General features: G+C 36.1%; 1 protein-coding gene across 12 annotated transcripts in view; it reads left to right on the top strand.

Annotated features, from left to right (window-relative positions):
* Nucleotides 1-22,441, top strand: part of GCFC2 (GC-rich sequence DNA-binding factor 2) — a 61,528-nt gene that overhangs the window by 22,549 nt on the left and 16,538 nt on the right. The window contains exons 6-13 of one of the 12 annotated variants that reach the window (XM_034659434.1): nucleotides 3,104-3,290; nucleotides 4,998-5,121; nucleotides 6,067-6,148; nucleotides 6,840-6,952; nucleotides 7,910-8,109; nucleotides 10,008-10,158; nucleotides 14,600-14,721; nucleotides 21,382-21,458. In XM_034659434.1, coding sequence (XP_034515325.1) covers nucleotides 3,104-3,290; nucleotides 4,998-5,121; nucleotides 6,067-6,148; nucleotides 6,840-6,952; nucleotides 7,910-8,109; nucleotides 10,008-10,158; nucleotides 14,600-14,721; nucleotides 21,382-21,458 — 1,056 coding nt within the window. Of the gene's footprint in view, nucleotides 1-3,103; nucleotides 3,291-4,997; nucleotides 5,122-6,030; nucleotides 6,185-6,839; nucleotides 6,953-7,909; nucleotides 8,110-10,007; nucleotides 10,159-14,599; nucleotides 14,722-21,381; nucleotides 21,459-22,441 lie in introns of those variants that run through there. The other 11 variants (XR_004624976.1, XM_034659435.1, XR_004624977.1 and 8 more) reach the window with 11 other exon arrangements.

Raw genomic sequence — 22,441 nt, 5'->3', positions numbered from 1 at the left:
CTGAATGGATAAAAAAAAAATTAAGATCCAGCTACATGCTGTCTGCAAGGGACTCATTTAGATTTAAGGATACATATAGATGGAAAGTAAAAGGATTGAAAAATATATTCCATGCAAATAGTAAACTAAAGAGCAGTAGTGGCATAGTTAAGAACTATTACAAGAGACAGAGAATGACATTATGGTATATAAAGAGATCAGTTTATGAGAAATTATAACAGTAAACAATTATAATTATGTATGCCTCTAACATTACAGCACCTATATAAAGCAAATATCGACAGCTGAAGAGAGAAATAGCAATACAATAATAATATGGGACTTCAGTATTCCACTTTCTGTAATGCATAGAACATTCCAAACAGAAAATCAATAAGGAAACAGTGATCTTGACAAAATGGACCTAACTAGACATATAGAACATTCCACCCAACAGTAGCAGAATGTACATTCTTTTCAAGCACACATGGAATACACTCTTCACGAAAGATCAAATGTGAGGTAACAGAAAAGTCTTAACATATTAAGATTGAAGTCACACCAAGTATCTTTTCCAAACACGATGGAACGATGATGTTCATGAAGAACATTTTCATTGCTTTTTTTTTTAATGGGAATTTTTTTCTAATACACAGTAATATATTCCAAATTTTCTTCCCCTGTATCTTTTGTATGGATCAGCTTTAAAGTGGGTTCATTCTGTAATCATATTGCAGCCAAGATAGATTGGTCATAGTTGCTCATTTAAATGGTTTGATGTAGAAAAGGACATTTTATAGCGTTTGTATAGTGAAATAAATACAAAAATTTTTAGATGTCCTGTTTCAGATATTAGGCTATCTATATTATAGGGAGTTAGCAAACTACCAGCCCACTGCCTATTTTTATAAACAAAGTTTTATTGGCACATAGCCATACTTACGCATGTATGTCTTTGGCTGCCTTAGTGCTACATAACAGAATTGAGTAGTAGCAGTAGCAACCATCTAACTCCAAACCGTAAAATGTTGACTATCTTGACCTTTACAGGAAAAGTTTGCCAAGCTGTGTTCTAGGTCATTGTTTGCAGTAGTGATATTAAATGATGAAGATTGCCTTGATTCAAGACTATTTTTGTAATAACCTCTTTATTATTTACTGTCCTTCTGATAGTCCTTCCTTAATTGGAAGAAAAGAGCTAGAATTATTGCATCAAAAATTGCATGTAATTTAGGACTTGGGAGGTTTTGGTTTTTGGCTTCTTTGAAATTGTGTTGGAGACAGTTGGCTTGCATGAATTATAGAATAGGAAGAAGGTAGCAGACCACTGATGGAGATCAGCATTTCACTTTATCTGGATAGGTTTTATTTTTAACTTTAGTGTATTTTTTTTTAAGATTTTATTTATTTGAGAGAGAGAACGCACGAGAGCAGAGGGAAAGGGAGAGAGAAAATCACAAGCAGACTCTGCTGAGCATGGAACCCGATGTAGGGTTTGATCCCATGGCATTGGGATCATGATGTGAGCCAAAATTAAGAGTCAGATGCCCAACCAACTGAGCTGCCCCTATTTTATGTTTTTATTAACTGGGTTCTTTATTTTAAAAAGAAAATATGTTTTCATGGTCAAACACAAAATCAAACAGTACAAAAAGATACACAGAAAAAAAGAAGTCACCTTCCCCAGAGAAAATCACTCTTCCCAGTTTCCTATGTTTCTTTCCAGAAGTAGTCTGTATACCTGTACAAGTACGTATGTACTTATGTATTGCGCCATTTTTTTAAAGCAGAAATGAAGCACACTGTATACCCTGGTCTTACTTTGCTTTTTTCATGTACTGTATATTTATGAGCTTATTGCTATAGCCAGTAATATTCCACTCAGTTAAAGCATTTTATTCATAATGTTTTCTGTCCATTATTATTGACTTATTTCTTAACTGTCTCCATTCTTTACAAAAAGCAAGGAAAAACTTTGAAAGACAAATGCATTAATCAATGTTCCAGGGAAACTTGGATAGATGACATTTGGTCTAAGCAAGTACTTACTAATGACTTTTCATTGTACAGCAGGTTAGCTGGAGGAGTTGAGAATTTTTGAAAAATTCAGTTCAAGACCACATACTACAAATTTGTTATTTCATTTGTAGTTAATTCTCTAATTATAGTGTACTCACAGTGTCAAATATTAGTGGAAGACACATTCCAGATATTTTTAAAGAAATAGTGTTTCTTACCCCTCCACTGGCAGGTATATGGAGAGATAACTGAATTTTAAAAAATAAGCAAACATTGGGGCGCCTGGGTGGCTCAGTCGTTAAGTGTCTGCCTTCAGATCAGGTCATGATCCCAGAGTCCTGAGATCGAGCCCCTCATCGGGCTCCCTGCTCGGCGGGAAGCCTGCTTCACCCTCTCCCACTCCCCCTGCTTGTGTTCCCTCTCTTGCTGTCTCTCTCTGTCAAATAAATAAAATCTTTAAAAAAATCAAACATTGAATTATATTTGACACTTTTTTTTTCATGTTACATCAGTTGATACATGTGATATTCATAAGGGTTGGAAAAAAGGCTGTCTTATCAACAGAGAATTATATGGGGACTACAGCAAAAACAGAAAATGAAATATGCCTCAAAGAACATCGGATTCTAATGACAGATAAAACCATTGAGTCACAAAACAGATTACACCGAATCATAACATGCTCAAATGGTTTTAATACCAGCTTATTGAAATATTCTGAGAAAGACCACAAACAGATCTAACAGCAACTCCCGATGGACTCCTGAGTTTCAAATATATGACCTTGGATTGTTCTAGAAACTCACCAATTCTGATCAATCCACAGTTGTTAACTTTCGCTCCAAAATTACCCTGTGATTAGCTCAAGCACCTAAAAACCTATGTCCTTTCCTACCTTTTCCTTTGAGATCGCTTTCATTGTGCCACTCTCCTTTGCATAACGAGTCTCATAAACCCAGGTTTATATGATTGTCAGTTTCCTTGGTGGTCTCTCTAAGGTAGCTTTGAAAAAATTTCATTATACTGCTGTTTACTGTAGTAGAAATAAAAGTTAGAAAAACAAAACAGTTTTTAGTTTTCATTTTTCTTTATTTTGTTTACTTAGATTAACATTGCTACAAGATACTCACCGCACACACCTGAGGGAATATGAAAAATATATACAAGATGTCAAGAGCTCAAAGAGTACCATCGAGAACCTAGAGAATTCATCAAATCAAGCCCTAAATTTCAAATTCTATAAAAGCATGAAAATTTATGTGGAAAATTTAATTGACTGTCTTAATGAAAAGGTAACATGGTTATAAATACAATATTTCCTTTTTTATAAAGAAATCCCCTTACCATGAGATTTTTAAAAGTAAATCCTGCAACTAAATACTTTCCTCTAGGGTTTTCCTATACATTTTTGACATACTGCAACATTAAGTATCCCCTTAATGTTGGACAGTGAGGTGTTTTGCAATTATTTTAGTATGACAAAGTTTTGTATATAAATTTTTGTTAAAATTCCATCTGTTTAAGAAAAATTCCTAGAAGGGGAATTATTAAGTCAGTGTCTAAATATCTTTAAGGCTTATGAAACATTGTTTAATTATTCACTAGAAGGATTGTATCAGTTTTATTTTTAGCTTATTTCATTTAAAAAATGGTTTTTATTTTTACGTATTTGGTTTTTTCCCATTTTTTTCCTTTTTAATTTAAGTTCAATTAATTAACATACAGTGTATTATTAGTTTCAGAGGTACAGTTCAGTGATTCTTCAGTCTTATATCCAGTGCTCATTACATCATCACGTGCCTTCCTTCATGTCCATCACCCAGTTACCCCATCCCCCACCCCACCTCCAGCAGCTCTCAGTTTTTTTCCTATGGTTAAGAGTCTCTTGTGGTTTGTCTTCCTCTCTGATTTCGTCTTACATACTTATTTTGATCTGAAACAAGCCTTTGTTTTATTAACACCTGTAGTCTTGTGAAAAAACTTTTTTCCTTTCTTTTTTTCCTTATATGGTGAAAATATCTTACTGCTTAAAATTTTTAAATGTTTTATCCTACTTGATGTAGATAAACTTATGGTTTGTCTTTTGATTTCACTTGCAGTGGTTTTTTGACATCCTGATGTTTTGAAATTTTTTTGTTAATCAAATCCATGATTCATTCTTTCCCTTTATAATTTCTGTTTTTGTTTTATACATACTAAGTCCTTACATTAGGGTCTTGAGTTGACTACTTTTCAAGTAGGTGAATCCTTTTAAAAAATACGCTCTTTCTTCATTGCTTTTTATTTACATTCAAAATGTTACCTAACAATTGGAGTTTTTCTCTCCTGTTGTTTCAAGTTGGCTACACTTTACTGTCCCTTGGTAGTTACTTTCTGAAATGTTTATTGCAGTACAACTTTCTTCATTGATCCTTGAAGAATGACACTGTTAAAATCTCTTGGCCTCCACATTGATGTACCCGTGGCAGCTAATATGGAACATCATTGGAGTGGGGGGCATTGTTGCCCAAGAAATATAAGAATGCTGATTTTAAATAATCATTCATTTCTGCTTCACAGCTTTTTTACCTGTCTGGTTAGGTCTCTTCCATTCTCCATTTTTTCAAATTAATCAGTTTCGTCAAGTGCACTGTTACAGTGTGCCCCCTCAGCTTGTGAAAAATAGCTGCATCCCTTATTTTCTCCTACTCCTCATATCTCAAATAAAGAATCCTTTTTCTTATCTATGCATTCTTATCTATGGCCTTGACTCCAGCCCATTTGCTTTCATTACTTATGATATTTATAGCTGTTTTAGTATCGTAAGTTGATTTTCTGGTTTTATCAATATTAAAAGCATTGGCAGCTATATTTATATCTCACAATTTTTTTTAATTAAAATGTGGTAGTATTGAAAATGTTCCTTTATATAAGACTTGAGCATAAACATATGCTTATGTATGACTTTTTGTAATTCATTATTGATGACCTACAAAATGTTACTTATATGTGTATTTCAGATTATCAGCATCCAAGAAATAGAATCATCCATGCATGCACTCCTTTTAAAACAAGCCATGACCTTTATGAAACGCAGGCAAGATGAATTAAAACATGAATCAACGTATTTACAGCAGTTATCACGTTAGTGTTTTTCATGTTCAGTATAATTTATTATTCATTAAACTGGCAATCAGCTGGAGAATAAAATATTTTTATTTCTATATAAAAAATGCTTTTTGCGTATCTTCCCACTAACCTTTCACCTACCCCTTTTCAAAAACCTCAAAATATTTAGAGCTAGGGCTTCAAAATGTCCTGAATTAAGTCTAAGACAAAAATTGCAACTTCTAATCATTTAGTATTTGAGACAGGATATATGGTCAGGTGATGACTGTTTTGAGATGAGTTGACATAAACCTATAGGTTGTGTCAGAAATCTAACTTAATAAAGATTTCATGGCCCTTCTACAGATTAGTTATGGATGATAAAGATGTTTTGGTGGGTTTCAGTGGAAAATCATCTGTGAGATCTCACATAAAATTTGGATGCTGCCTTTAGTTCTTGTACTGGTTTTGTATTTTCAGAGATGCCTTCCTTTTATTAAAGTGCTGTCCAGGGAATAGTGAAAGAAAGGAGATCATGCCAATAGCTGATTAAAGCAAAGTGACTCTCAAACACATGACCTGTAGTTGTTTATAAATTATGGTACATACTAAAGTAGAAAATAATATGAATAATGTAATGCAAATAATTCTGGCAGTTCAGGGACAGGAAAAAAACTGGTGAAAACTACCGAAAAAGACCATGAGAAAAAGAAACTTGGTAGAATTTTGTTTGTATTCTCAAGTGCTGAACTATATTCACCAGCTAAGGTATCAGGCTAGCAAGCTCAATGCCTATTAATATTGTGATAGGGAGTTAACATTGAAATTGCATTGCATGATGAAATATGCAATTTAAGCATATTAAGTATATTTATATATACCTATATGTATATACACCCAAGATTCAACTTTGGTTTAACAGTGTCTCACTTTATTTCTTTTAAGAATTTGCAGTATGAAATCAATTTTACTCATTAACAGGCAGAGCTGAGACATCAACAAATGAAAGCTTGGCTGTAGATGAAAAAACTCAATGGATTTTAGAAGAGATTGAATCTCGAAGGTAGCTATATAAACTGAAGACTTAAAGCATCATTGAGCAAGTATTTTTCACTACTTAAATATAGTTAACCCATATGGTATAATTAACCATAACTGAACATTAATTCGTGAGAATGACGTAAAACCAAAATTAAACAGTCCTCACCCCCAGGGTTTAAAGACACATTGGTGGGGCACCTGGGTGGCACAGCGGTTAAGCGTCTGCCTTCAGCTCAGGGCGTGATCCCGGCGTTACGGGATCGAGCCCCATCAGGCTCCTCCGCTAGGAGCCTGCTTCTTCCTCTCCCACTCCCCCTGCTTGTGTTCCCTCTCTCGCTGGCTGTCTCTATCTCTGTCGAATAAATAAATAAAATCTTTAAAAAAATAAATAAATAAAGACACATTGGTGTATCGGGTAAGATGAAACGGGTAAGATGGCACTTGCTCATCCAGGAATTGCGTGTAACTACAGCCAGGCATTATTATGTTGTTACCCCCTCTTTAAAGTCTGGGTAGCCCCTGGCAATGTTCTGTAAGAAAAAGAGGGAGGACCACCAATTCAGATTAATCAAACTGAAATGCCGAAAATATTAGCATAAAATTCTGTGGTGTATATTCTGGGCATTGATGAGTCCTACTTTCTGTTTTAAAGCATTTCTTTCCAGCAGGAACTGTTTGTTTTTAATTTGTTTTCGGTTTATTGCAAAACATAGGTCACAAAGAAGACAAGCAAGGGCACTTTCTGGAAATTGTGATCATCAGGAAGGGACATCTAGTGATGATGAACTATCTTCAGCAGACATGAATGCCTTCCAAAAGACCCAAGGTCAGTTACCAAGTTTCTAATATGTCTTAATTTGAAATATTGAAATGGTAGTAGGAAGTGCTTTGCTATGCTTGCCCTTAAATACATAAGCTATATAAAATAGTTGGGAAAATTCAGGAAAAAATGAACACATTTTTCCCCCCCTTTTTAGACTTTTCTTGGGGCACCTGGCTGGTTCAGTCAGTAGAGCATGTGACTCTCGATCTTGGGGTTGTGAATTTGAGCCCCCACTTTGGGATTAGAGTTTACTCAAAAAAAAAAAAAAAAAAAAGGCTTTTTCTACCTCTGAAAAAATGGGATAAAATGGAGGAACATTCTGAGTATTCTGCATCTTTATAGTTTTTTCCCTCAGCCTTCCTCATCTTTTTTAAAGGAACCGTGGACATTTTTTGTTTCGTTTCTCTACTATATACTTTCTGTAATGATGATATAGAAAGTAAATTTAGGGGTGCCCGGCTGGCTCAGTCGCTAGAGCATGCAACTCTTGATCTCAGGATTATGAGTTCGAGCCCTACATTGTGGGTAGAGGTTACTTAGAAATTTTAGTGATATGAGAAGGTAAAATATTGTATATTTGAAAGAATGTGGGCCTTACAGTCAAATAGATGGGTTTGTAGAAGGGCTGTATTCTGTGTGATCTTAGGCAGATCCATTGACCTCCCTGAATCTCATGTTGCTTGTTAGCTTGTTTTTTGTCTGTAATAAATAGGATAGTAACACCTGCTTTGTAGAGAAGATAGTTATGCTGACAGCAGCGATTCAATAAGTGGTGGAGTTTGTTAGTGTCAGTACTGCTATTAAAGTGATTTTTTTAAAATAAAAACTAATTTATACGTTAATATCCAAGGAAAGTTTTCAGTTTCGTTGATTATATATCATTGTACATGACTGTGTTTATAGGAAACAAAGTTCACAAACTTAAAATGTATTATATACACAGACTCATTTTGTTTACAGGTGACATTTCACAGGATCGTAAGAAGATTTTTGAAGATGTACATGATGATTTTTGTAATATCCAGCATATTTTGTTGAAATTTCAACAATGGCGAGAAAAGTATCCTGATTCTTATTATGAAGCTTTCATTAGTTTGTGCATACCGAAGCTTTTAAATCCCCTAATCCGAGTTCAGTTGATTGATTGGAATCCTCTTAAGGTATTTAAGCTTAACATATAACAGAAATAATTCTGTCATGTTCATTATTTAAATGCCCTTGTTATCAGATTAGCTTTAAAATACATAGAGTTGGAATTGATAATTAGTGCTTTGGGGTAATAATTTACATTCATCTTTTTTATTTTTGGTTCCCCCTTTATTTTAAAGGCTGAATAGCACTGAACATCTGTCAAGGAAACACTTTTTTTTAGCTTCTTCTATGATGAGTTTAATATTATTTTTAAATGATTTAAAAATGTAAAGATGGTATTAGCTTTTAAGAATTTTAGTCTGAGGAAATTTAACATAGGTAGCAAGAGTTCTGAAGTTGGAGATGATATATTGGTAATGATTTGGTTTGGAAAGCTGCATTGAGGAGGGGGAGTTGAAATGAGGATTGGAGGGGTATAGAAGATTTAAACAGGAGACAAACTTTTTTGTAAGGGTGCATAAGGAAAAATCGTTGTTCAGGAGCTAGAGATTGTATAGAGATTCAGATCCTAAATTAAGAGATAGGAACTTATTTTGGTAAATAATTGGAGGAGTAGCATTATGAAAGTAATGTTTTAGGAAGTCCTAGCAGCAGGCTAACTTGAAGAGAAGGGAGATAAGAGGTGGATATAATACTTAAAGGCTGTTGCTGTACCCCAAGTTCAAGGCAGTGAATTTCTCACATAGAATGGTAGTGACAAAGGAGAGAGAAAGAAAGGGTTGATTACTGAGAAAGAGAGAGAGAGACACACAAAGAAACAGATTCATAACCATGGAGAACAAATTGATGGAGAGAGAGACAGACACCAAGAAACAGACTCAACGATGGAGAACAAACTGATGGTTACCAGAGGGGAGGGGGACAAGGGAATGGGTGAAATAGGCAATGATCAATAAGCAGTGCACTTGTCCTGATGAGCACAGGGTGATGTATGGAGGTGTTGAATCACTGTATTGTTCACCTGAAACAAATACAACTGTATGTTAACTATATTGGAACTAAAATAAAAGAAAGAATTAGTAAAATACTGAGAATAACTCTGACACATCATAACATCGAAAGATGGCCCGAGTGTTTTGATTCTGGGTTATTAGAACAGTGGTAGTTCCATTAATAGGAATGGGGACTTTCTAGCAGGAAGAAGATTTTGAAGGAAGTTTTACTGATAGTGCAACATCCATGTATATATGTCTAGTAAGGAAACAAATGAGAAAATGAAATTGAAGGAATAGAGAACCAAAGATAAAGATTTAACAAAGTGAAGGAGACAGAGCCATGTCCTTTTATCTGTCTCTGTCCTGGTCATGCATGCCTGTTGCTGTGTTAGGTTCAGGGCCAGGCAGTCTTCATAGTACAGGAACTAAGCTTATCCCTGAGAAAATAAGTAGTTGGTTGGACAGCAGCCTGGTTGTTAACCACTCAAGCTGATCTGTTCATTCATTCAACAAATAATAATTGGCCATCTGCCATTTGCCTATTAAGCTAACCCACCTGTAAAATACACATTTGTGCTGATGAGAATTGAGGGAACCAGAAATGAATTTTGCATGAGGTAAATGAATTTTTATAAACAAATTCCATGGTTATTTTGAGTGCTATTCTTAAAAATGTATATTTTGTTCCCAAAAGTAAAGTGTGGCAGGTTCTGAACACAGTGGGCGTTTTTGAAGTATTTGTCATACGAATGATGGATAGAATATAGTTTCTTGTCATTACTGTTTAGACATCATGTCTTAGTCATGTGATCCTGCCTCGTCTTGGTGGTCTAGTGCTAAATACAGGGGGTTAAAATATGAACTTATTCTTTTTTGATTCTCAGAAAAGTTCGGGTGATTATTGAAAAATATAACTATTTTAAAATAATGTTTAAGAATGTATTGATAATTTTAATAATTTTATTTATAAGTTTGATGCCATAGGTTTAAAACAGATGCTGTGGTTCACATCTATAGAAGAATTTATGGCTAGTAGTATGGAGGATTCAAAGAAGGAAGATAGTTCTGATAAGAAAATCTTGTCCGCTGTCGTCAACAAAACAATTATTCCTCGACTTACAGGTATTGCTTTGTAATCTTGGTAAAATTAAATTATTCTCTGGCAGAGTCTAAGATCATTAATTTCTTTTACATTGAAAGATTTTTTTTCAGAAGTTTTTGAACCCAGGGAAATTAAAATGCAGTAAAAATCAATAGATGTCATAATTGAAGGTGATTAAAAAGTACTCCTTTGCACAAGTGATTGGCTACCAGACTGCTAGTATTCTTCAGCCTTTAGCATTTGTGACATTAGTGTTGCTTTTATAATGCCTAATTCATTTATTAGTGGCATGCTTTCATTCCTACTACAGTAGGATTTCTTTCTTTCCCTGGACTTCTCCCCATTTCTTTTCATTTCTTTGTTTAAAAAACCTTACTACATCTTCCCCTCATCTGCACTTAGCCTTGATGCTTGTTTGTGCTTCAGTCTGAAGACTTGTTTCATCTGAAATTATACTTGATAAGGATCTGTTTCACCATGTCCCTGAGAACGGATTCTCATAGCAAAGGCTGCAGAACTCTTAAAAGGTGGAGCAACCACTTTTGTATTCCTTCTTAGCCAATTTGGCTAAACTTTAAAGATTTTTCTGAGTGTATCTTGCAGTACAGTCATGGTTGTAGTAGCAAGTTACTACTTTTACCTAGCTCTGTTAATGGTAGCACAGAATACATGTGCCTCATTTAAGTACTCTCCTAAAAACTCCAAATACATCATTTAAAATTAAACAGCCCCTCAAACAAGTAGAAGTATGAGAAATTAATATTATGTATTTATTCTCAAGCTCTGTCCTGGACCCCCATATACTCTTCATGAGCCCTGTGTGTCAGTTCATGCTCTCCTTTAGTGCCATCTATTTCTGTGTTGTTCAGTGTGGTACCAGTTGCTCAGTCACACTAATGACATTTTAAATACTTAATAGTCATATATATGTAGCTCATGGCTATCAGATAGTACAGATATAATGTGTTTTTTCCATCATTCAGAAAGGTACTTCGGATAGTCGTGCTCTACATAATTTTAAATCCAAAAGAACTGGAGGAAGTCTAGATCTCTCTTATCAAAGTACCTTCTGAGTACATCCACTTGGATGTTCAACAGGCACTTCACAGTCCACATGTGAAATCATACTTAACCATCTTTGCTGCAGATCTGCTCCTCTTATATTCCTTATCTAGAAAGTTACATCTCCATCAACCCATGTATTCAAACCAGGATTTTGGAGTCATTCACTCCTCGTTTTTCTTACTTCCTTACGTAAGCAATTGCCACATCTGGTTTGGGTTTGTTTTTTGTTTTTTCCCATTTTCTAACTTATTTTCTCTACTACAACCAAAGCAATTTGTCTAAAATGTAAGTCTGATTCTGTCACACCTCACTTAAAACACTTTCATTATTCTTCACTGCCCTTGGAATGAAACTTAAACTCTTTAACATGGCTTTCTTGGCCTTTTAGAATCACATCTCTGCTTAGTAATTCTCCAGCCCCATCTCTTGCTAAACTCTGTTCCTTCTTTTTCTCATCCCTACTTATACTGCATTTCAGCTATATTTTTCCTGGGCCTTTATCTTCTATGTTCCATCCGTTTGACAAACCTCCCAGCCCCACCTCTTCCACCTGGCTAATTCCTCTTCATCTTTCAGGACTTATTATAGACATCACTTTTAGGAACTGGTTTACGCATACCTCTCTGGGTTCCTATAGCACTCTGAACTCATACTTACAGTAACACCAACACATTGAATTATAATTGCTTATATAAATGTATTTGCTATTAGAATTGTTCAAAGGCAGCTACCTACCTAATCTTATTCATTGCTGTTTCTCTTGTATTGAACACTAGGCGTATAGCAGGCTCTCAGTATTAGTTGACCAAATATTTCTAAGGTTATTAGAAACCTAACCTTTAGGGGCTCCTGGGTGGCTCATTCAGTTAAGCATCTGCCTTTGGCTCAGGTCATGATCCTGGGATCGATCCCTGCATCGTGCTCCCTGGTCAGTGGGTAGCCTGCTTCTCCCTCTCCCTCTGCCACTCCCCCTGCTGTGTTCTCTTGTGCTGTCTCTCTCTCAAATAAATAAATAAAATCTTTAACAAAAAAAAAAAAGAAGAAGAAGAAACTTAACCTTCTAGATGCTTGAGAAATCGCTGTTTTGTTCTTGTCTTTTTTTTTTTTAACCTATTTCATTTTTTTCTGTTATTTAACTTGTATTTTACAAGGGCCTACCCTGTGTCAAGCGCTGTTGTTGACACAGCATATACAGTAGTGAACAAAATAATAATCCCTTCCTTCTTGGAGCTTACATACTGTGAAAAAGATAATAAATAAAATCTAGAAAATGTTGGTTATGAGGGCTGAGATGAAAAAGTAAGAGGAGTGCAATTTAAAATATATTGGCCGGAGAAGGCCTTCCTGAGAAGACCACAACTGAATAGATTCTGAAAGGAAGAAGTGGGCCATCAGAGTATCTGGGGAAACAGAATCCAAGGCAGTGGAAACAGCAAATGCAAAGGACCTGAGGCAGGAGCCAGCCTGCTTTGCTTGAAAAACAGCATATAGGCCATTATAGCTTTAGTGGAGTGAGGATGGGCAGAGAACAGGAAGAGGTTAACAAGATGACAAGAGCTGGGGCACCTGGGTGGCTTAGTCAGTTAAGCATCCGACTCTTGGTTTTGGCTCAGGACATAATCTCAGGGTCGTGGGATCAAGCCCTGCATCAGGCTCCCCACTTAGTGTGGAGTCTGCTTGAGATTTTCTCTCTCTCTCTCCCCCCAAAATAAAAATCTTTCCCAAAAAATGACAGGGGCTACATTATATGGATCCTTATAATCATTTGTAAGGACTTCATTTTTTATTGTAAGTGAAAGAGTGAGAAGTAATTGGTCTGCCTAACATTTTAACAATCACTGTGGTTACTGTTTTGAGAATGAACTATAGGCAAATCACTTAGGAAGCCTTTGCAGTAATCAAAACAACGATGATACTGGCTCGGGCTAGGGTGCTATAAGTGGAGGTGCTGAAAAGTGGTTGATTTCTGCATACATTTCAAAGATAGCACTAACAGAATTTTCTAATGGTTTGGTTATGTGGAACAAGAGAGGAATCAAGAATGACTGCATGAGTTTGGGCCTGAGCATTTGGGAGGACAGAGTTGCCATTTCCAGAAGTGGAAGAGACTGAGAGGAGCATGTTTAGGGTAAGGCAGTGTTATCGGGAGCTTAGTTCAACAAATGTTGAGTTTGCAATGCCTGTCGTCCAAGTGGAGATGTCAACTAGGTTGTTGAATATATGAGTCTAAAGGAGAGGGCCAAGTAGCAGGCATAAAATTGGAGTTTTTCAGCACATAGATGACATTTAGAGCCACAAAACTGACCTTAAATACTAGGGGTATAAATGTAGTGGGGAAGAGAAGGTAAGTGACCTGAGTCCTAAGGTACTCTAGCATTTATGAATCAAAGAGATGACAGCAAAGGAGACCACAGAGATAGGTGGGAAACCAAGAATGCTACCCTGGATGCCAAGAAAAGAAATGTTTGTAAGGGGAATGATCAACTGTTCCAATTGTTGCTGATAAGTCAGATGGGGACTAGAATCAGCCCTTAGGTTTTGCAATGTGAAGGTCATCTGCAATGGTATATAGTTTAGGTAGAATGGTTGGAGATAAGGCCTAACTGAAGTGAATTCAAGAGTTAATAGGAGGAAAGAAATTAGAGTTTTGACAGTTTTTTAAATTTTGTTGTAAAGTGAAGGAAAGAAGGCAGTAATAGAGGGGAAGGAAGGGTCAAGGGAGGGATTATTTTCAGTATAAGAGAATGGTTGTTTGTAGGATGATGGGAAAGATCCAGTAGAAGTGATGGCAGTACCAAAGTTAAGAGGGCAGAATTCTGGGAACAGGATCTTCCTGTAAGCCAAAGGGGTTTGAGACCTTTTGCACAAAGAAAATGTTGGCCTTAGTGAGGAGCTTGGGTGCTTCATCCGTAAGACTGGAAGACAAGTTCAGAGTACGTGGGCGTAGATGTAGGTAGGCGTGTAGATTCTGCAGTAGTTGCTTATAGAACTTTTCTTCTGTTTTCAGTTGAGGAACTATCAGCATGAGGGGAGAGCAAGGGAAGAGAAAAGGAAAGGTAAATAGTTGTCTAGAAGAGTCAAGTCCATTAACAGAGAGCAAGGATAAATTTAAAGTGTATTTTTTTCTAGCCATGTTTTAGCCACATGGTTGGAGCCACAGACTCAGTGACAAGTGGATTTAACTAGGGCTGTGGTTGAGTTAGACAAGTTAGACAAATTCAGTAGCCCAAAAAGAACAAGGAAATTGAGGATGTATGCAAATACATAATGGTAATGATTGGCATGGATTTTAAATTGCATAGGATGGAAGTCTTTGCTAGAGGCCTCGGTTGTTTATACATAAAAAGCAAAGCAGTCTGGTAAATAAATTGTACACTACTGAAACTTTTGTTTCAGACTTTGTAGAATTCATTTGGGATCCCTTGTCGACCTCACAGACAACAAGTTTAATAACACACTGCAGAGTGATTCTTGAAGAACTTTCCACTTGTGCAAATGAAGTTAGTAAAGGCAAACAGGTAATAATTTCTAGAGTTAATAAACTTCTTGATTTATTTATAGGTTAATGTAATTTTGTTCTAAATCTTTGTTTATAGAAGATGCAAAAGAAGTAATTACCAAAAAACAGTTTGGGCAAGAATAGATTTACTTCTGATTTATAGAAACTAGGATTGACCATTTCTTCTTTATAATAATAAGATGAAAGAATATACCTTTATATTTATGAACACTCTAACAGGGATGACAGTCATTATTAATTGTAGGATACACATACATGTAATAGACCCAGATTATTTTTAGTAGTTTATTCCTCTCTGTTCAGTGGTCTGATTTTTGTTCTCATGGTCCAGCCAGCCATTTTTCAGGTTTGTGAATATACACTGGCCCTGCAGAGATGAACAGGCATAAATGCATTAGTGAAAATTTGTTCTAAGAGGGAAAAAAATTATTTTCTTTTAGCAAAAATTTCGTGGTATTGTGGCTTTGCTTTAACAATGATTTTCAAATGAGGTTAACTTTCATTATGTTAACTAGTTATTTGTAATCTGCCAAAGTTAAGAGCAGTAATCTCTTTAAGGAGTCAAAGTTCAATGAATATGGGGCACCTGGCTGGCTTAGTCAGTAGAGCATGTGAGTCTTGATCTTGGAGTCATGAATTCGAGCTCCACATTGGGGTGTAGATTATACTTAAAATTTTTTTTTTAATCCTTAAAAGGTTCAATAGGATAGATTTTCATCTCACCATGATTTAGAATTGAGTTTTATTCAACATAAGACATAAGGAGAGACCTTTTAGAGGCTTTGGTAGGAGTTTGTTAAATCTTAGTTTTATTGTTTTTTTTTGTTTTTTTGTTTTTTTGTTTTTTGTTTTTAAAGATTTTATTTATTTATTCGACAGAGATAGAGACAGCCAGCGAGAGAGGGAACACAAGCAGAGGGAGTGGGAGAGGAAGAAGCAGGCGGAGAAGCCTGATGTGGGTCTCGATCCCATAACGCCGGGATCATGCCCTGAGCCGAAGGCAGACGCTTAACCACTGTGCCACCCAGGCGCCCCAAATCTTAGTTTTATTGTGGTACTCTTTTTTATCATTCTGTTTGTTGATGAGAGTGTCATATTCATACAGTTAAATCAGTAGACCAATTATATGTTGACCTTTACGGAAATTGAGAGATTGACAGTCTGGAGAGCATCCGGAGTAGAATAAGCAAAGTGGTTGAGAAGCAAGGAGGCATGTCACATTCATATTCTGAACCCCATTAAATTTTAGCACTGGGAATTATTATGAAGGAGGGAAGCTGTAAGAAGTTAGAGGGAGAAGAGGGAAACCAGATAATTCCATCTTCAAGAAGCATGTACTCATAAAGGAAATAAAATGTACATATTATTATTTAAGGGGCACCTGGGTGGCTCAGTCAGTTAAGCTCCAACTCTTGATTTCCGCTTAGGTCTTGATCTCAGGGTCATGAGTTCAAGCCGCACATTGGGCTCCACACTGGTCATGAAGCCTACATTAAAATGTTATGTAAAATAGGAAGTGAGAAGGGGTGGAAAAAAAGGAACACTTATTTAATTCCTGCTGTGTACTTGGCAGTCTGTTAGGTCTTGGTCCTGTGTCATCTTAGTTCTAGCAGCTCTGTTAAAAAATGGGTGATATCTTCATTTTACAGATGAAGAGTCTCAGAAATTTGTTCATAGTAATACCTTGAATTAGAACTAGGATTTGAACCTTAATCTTATCTTTTTTTTAAGATTTTATTTATTTATTTGACAGAGAGACAGCCAGCGAGAGAGGGAACACAAGCAGGGGGAGTGGGAGAGGAAGAAGTAGGCTTCCAATGGAGGAGCCTGATGTGGGGTTCGATCCCAGAACGCCGGAATCATGCCCTGAGCCAAAGGCAGACGCTTAACGATTGAGCCACCCAGGCGCCCCAGAACCTTAATATTATTTTAAAGCCTAAGCTCATGTCACTGACCACATTACCACCCCACCCCCGCCCAAGTAGCCCAGATAAAATACTGTGAAATGTTCAAGGTGGCATTTGAGCTGGAACCTAATGGAAAGTAATGGATTTGAACATACAGCAACTACGATGGGAAGGAGGGCATTCTTCACCTCCTTCCAACAGAATAAAGACATATAACCTGAAAATCATTGCAGAAATTAGAGATATTTAACTTAGAAGAAGATATATATAAAGATTCTATATTTGAAGAAGGAATGGATTTAATCTGTGTTGTTACAGAGCATAGAACCAGGAGTAGTAGATAAGAGCCACAAGGAAGTAGATATGGAATCTTATATTTGCTCTCTATATGGGACTATGTAATTGTAACCTAAATATAAATAGTGCTTTATTATTTATTAAACCCTTTCACTCATTTGATCTCACAAGCTTGTAAAATGTGTTGACACTAATTGCATTTTACAGATGAAGAAGCTGGGGTCTAGAGGGCCACGTACCTTGTAAAAGTTCACTTGGGTACTAAGTGGTAGACCCAGCACTTTGTAATTTGTAATAACTAAAATCTTTCAGAAGTGTTACAGATTCACTCGTGAAGTTTTTATACCAGTTATTTTTATTCTGGAAGCCCTTCCACAGTGAATGCGGAAAATGGGTCCTTTGTGTAATTAGTAGGAGACTGGACTACATCAGGATTCTTCAGCTTCAACAGTCCTGGCATTTGGAGCAGATAATTATTTGTTGTGGGAAGTTGTCCTGCGTATTGTAGTACGCTAGCAGCTTCCCTGGCCTCTGACCACTAGATGCCAGTAGTGCTCCCTAGTCTTGACAACCAAAGATATCTCCAAACATTATAAAATATTCCCCAGGCGTGGCACAGTCACTCCTACGTAAGAATCACTGAACTACGTAGTTAGTGTTCTGGCTCCTAAGACAGTTTGCCATGCCAGTGAGATCACTGTATTTTTTTCAGTGATGTGTAAGAAATTGAAGAGAATGAAAAAGGTTCTAGAAGAATGCACTCAGCATAGTTCTTGTTTTTGAAGTGAGAATCAAATGATTCTATAAGCTAATGCCTGGTTGAGAATAGTTTTGATTCTTGTTAAGATTCTAAAATAGATTATTACAGAGGTAGATTATGAATACTTAAAGTAGCAACTACTATAATCTGTCGCTGATAGGGTTCCTAAATACAGGTGATTGCTTATTGAAGCAGATGCTCCCATATTATCTCAGTTACTTTCACTGATGAATAAGGTACTGTGCAGGGAGAGTAGGTAGTGTATTTAAGTATGTTATGATTGTTCCTGTGGATTAAATGGGGAAAGATAAGCTTAGCAGTGGTACAGTTAGGTACAAGAAACTGGTAGAGTATAGCTACAGAATACTGGACCAAGAGGGATGTGGCTACCTTTGGGGGGAGTCTTTTAGTATTAGATATCTTCTCAATATTTGCCCTGTTCAGTATTGAACTGGATGAAGATGTAAAATGCATGCTAATAAAATTTGCCAATGGCACAAAGCTAGGAATTCTGCATAGACTTATGGATAGTAGAATAGTATCCAAAAGGATTTTAAATACTGAGAAAATGGACTGACTCTAAAAATATATGGTATAAAAGGAAATATATTTTGTCCTACCCCTGTATTCAAACGTTCAACTGCGTAAATAAAAGATAGGAAAGAAACAGCCTTGAAGCAGCATCGGTAAACCAGAGGGATATAATCAACAATAAATCCAATAGGAGTCAATAGTGTCACTTGAGTAACAGAAAGACCAAAGGGAGTTCTTTCTACTGAGTGTGTGCCATTTTGAGTAAAAATGTTTGTGTGCTCTGCTCACAGGTAAGACTTCCCTGGGTACGTTGCATTTAATTCTGGGTGTGAGTGTATTAAATGGAAAGTGTCTAAGATGGTATGGGAAAGAGAAAATGTAGAAAAGTGAAATATCAGTCTTAGAATCTGGAGAATTGTTATGTGAAAGGGAGATTAGATTTGTTCTGTATGATCTTAAGAAGTAAATTAGGACCAAGGAGTGGAAGGTATAGGAAAAAAGTTTGTTTCTCATTGTTAACTGAAATCTAATAGTTAATAGCTGCCCAAAGTTATGGGTGACCTCAGGAGATCGTGATTCCCTATCACTATTTGTTTTTAGGCATAAGTTGGCTGACCAGTTAGTGAAAGTGTGAAAGTGTTATTAGGTATTTAGATTTCTAGTTTTCAGATTTCTTTTATTAACAGAACTTTTTTTCACATAAAATCTTACACACCCCTATCCACAAACACACAGAAGCAAAGCTGCTTGCTGTAGTGAGCACCTGCCCTCACTCTCCCTTGAGGGCCTCAGCATCTGCCCAAGCCACCCAGGATTATCTCCGTGGATATATAGAGCAGTGTAAAATCTACTAGCTAAAGCTTGTAAGAGTCTTTTCAAAGCTATTTTAAAGAATTATACAGAGTATGTGTGTATGTGGTTGTTAAAACTTTACTGTTTGGAGAACTTTTTTTTCCCCCACCAAATAATGTATTTGAATACTTGAAAAAAGTTAATGAGCTCAGAGTTTTAAAATTTATGAACTTATTTTAAACAAATTTTTGGAAGTAATGTCAACCTTACAGAAAACTCTGAGTAAAAATAGCATACTCATGGGCCCTTATATCCAGATTCACCTGTCATTAATATTTTGCCCCATTTTGCTTTATTATCTGCTGTCCCATTGTATATATACACAATTTGTTTCTCCTGAACACTTTGAGAGTAAATTGCATATCTGCTAAGGATAAAGATAGTCTGTTATGTAACCATGGGACACTTATCATTTTCAGTAAACTTCATGATACTTAATCTACAATCCATATTCCACTTCCATCATTTGACTCAATAATGTCCTTTATAGCATTTTTTTTAGAGAACTGTTTTTAAGAAACAAAAATTTAAACAATTGGAAATTTTGTCAAGGCTAGCATTCAAAACGATGTAACCTAAATGGAAAAAAATTAAACATAACTGTCGTGTCTAGTACAAACACTAACTCAGTAATCTCCATAAATTCAGATACTACTTTGTGGAGATAATGCCTAGAAAAATGATCTTTATTCTTTTAAAATAATGCAAAATATTTTTGAAACGGGGTAAAAAAAATATTGAATTTTTGTTTTTAACATTAATTTAATAGTGATACGTGGCCACTGGAGGAATATGTCCTAGATAAAAAGTAGAAAAAGAAACAGGACTTCAGTTAGATATACTTTTTGTGAAAAAAATATATTTGAATTCTACATTTGTGAGTAATTTGGCCAGTATGGGTTTTTTGAGAGCTTAATTTGTGCTACACACATTGTCACCGACTTAAAAAATACTCTAGTGTGTTTTGTGGCATTTTTATTTTTCAAATATGGATTCCCTTTTAAGAATAAGAATAATATAGAAACTTTGGTAATACATGAAAAAAAATTTAAATTCCTCTTATCTTTTCATCCTCATACAAGGACTTGATACCATTGTAAGATATTTTTATCCAGCCTTTTACTTCAAAGTTATAATCCTAATAGACATGTACATTTGTATCCTACTTCTTTCCCTTAACATTATCTCATTCAGTATTGTATTTTGTGTGTTACTACAGTCTTTATAAACTTTAGCTAAGTAGTAGTTTCTTGCAATGGATGGATATAACATGATATCTTAAAAACGCTCTGTGATTAAATATTTTGGTTGTTCCCAATTTTTTATTCACAGACAATGAAATGAATGTGCCAAAGTGAATTTACTGCATCAAAGGACATTGATAAACCAACAAAGGACCCATAGCTAGAATATATAAAAGGCTTCTGCAAATCAATAAGAAAGAGAATGTGATTTTTAAAGAATACATAAACAAGCAGCTTTTAATTAGGTACTTAGCAAAATGGCATGTCCAAATGGCAAAATAAGAATATGAGTGGACACTCGGAGCCCCTGGGTGGCTCAGTCGGTTAAGCATCCAACTCTTGATTTTGGCTCAGCTCATGATCTCAGGCTCTTGCATTGGGCCCCATGCTCAGCGGGAGTCTGCTCTTCTCCCTCTTCCTTTCCCCCACTCACATGCATGCTCTCTCTCTCTCAAATCCTAAAAAGAATATGAGGGGATGTTCATCATCACATTACTCAACAGGAAAATAAAAACTAAAACATAATAAAGTATGACTGTACACCCCACGAATTGCAAACATTAAAAAACAAAAGGATACCACATATTAGTAAAGGTATAGGGAGGCAGGATTTCTCGTACATGGCTGGTGGAAATGTAAATGGGTCAGTGCTTCAGAAAACAATTTGGCATTATGTACAAAGTTGAATGTATAGACATAAACTGAGCTCCAGCCGTTCCATTCTTGTGTGTATATCCATTAGGAATATATGCCTTTGTATATTAGAAGACATGTATAAGAACTTATATACAATACTGTGTGTAAAGTAGCCCCTAACTGGAAACCACCTGAATGTCCCATCATTAGTATTCATGTGACAGAATATGCTGTACAGCAGTGGGAATGCACAAGCTAGCCGTATGCACCAACATGGGTGAATAAAGTTCTTTTGTACCTAATTGATAGTTATTTTAACACCTGATTCTGTGTGTACAAATTTGTACTATATTCTTAAAATTACTTCTCTTGGTAAATAGACTTCTACATATGGCTGTAACTGATGCTTTTATATTTTTATATAATAGGATTTACTTAAATCCATTGTTGTGAGAATGAAGAAAGCAATAGAAGATGATGTTTTTATTCCTCTGTATCCGAAGAGGTAAGAGCTGTTGATTTCTGGATTGCGTGAAGTAGCTAATCCTGTAGCACAGGTTTAAGAAGGTAACACAGAAGAAACTGTATATAAAGTGTTCTCTCAAACATGCACACAGTATTAAGGTGCAGATTGGGATTTCAACAAAATATTTCTCGTTTTGTATGCTATGTGGGATACCTGGCGCACTTGGACATCGGTTTTTTTTATGTTAAGAACATGGCAGGTTAAATCCAGATTCTGGAGCCCAGATTTACCATTACTAGATATTTGACTCTGGGCCTTTGTGTGCATCAGTGTCTTTGTATGTAAAGTGAGGTATTAATGCCTACTCCATAGGACATTGTGAAGATGAAGAGCGTGCTCAGAACAGTGCTTGCACAGAATATATTTGCAAAGGACACCACAGATAAAGGACTGGTATCCAAGATCTACAAAGAACTTCTCAAACTCAATACACGAGAAACAAATAAACAAATCATAAAATGGGCAGAAGATATGAACAGACACTTTTCCAATGAAGACATACAAATGGCTAACAGACACATGAAAAAATGTTCAAAATCATTAGCCATCAGGGAAATTCAAATCAAAACCACACTGAGATACCACCTTACGCCAGTTAGAATGGCAAAGATAGACAAGGCAAGAAACAACAATTGTTGGAGAGGATGTGGAGAAAGGGGATCCCTCCTACATTGTTGGTGGGAATGCAAGTTGGTACAGCCACTCTGGAAAACAGTGTGGAGGTCCCTTAAAAAGTTAAAAATTGAACTACCCTATGACCCAGCCATTGCACTACTGGGTGTTTACCCCAAAGANTGGTTGAGCATCTGCCTTTGGCTCAGGGCGTGATCCCGGTGTTCTGGGATCGAGCCCCACGTCAGGCTCTTTGGCTGTGGGCCTGCTTCTTCCTCTCCCACTCCCCCTGCTTGTGTTCCCTCTCTCGCTGGCTGTCTCTATCTCTGTCAAATAAATAAATAAAATCT

The sequence above is a fragment of the Ailuropoda melanoleuca genome, chromosome 4 (assembly GCF_002007445.2).
Source record: "Ailuropoda melanoleuca isolate Jingjing chromosome 4, ASM200744v2, whole genome shotgun sequence".
In the NCBI taxonomy this organism is placed as follows: Eukaryota; Metazoa; Chordata; class Mammalia; order Carnivora; family Ursidae; genus Ailuropoda; species Ailuropoda melanoleuca.
This window is presented reverse-complemented; position numbering and strand designations above follow the sequence as displayed.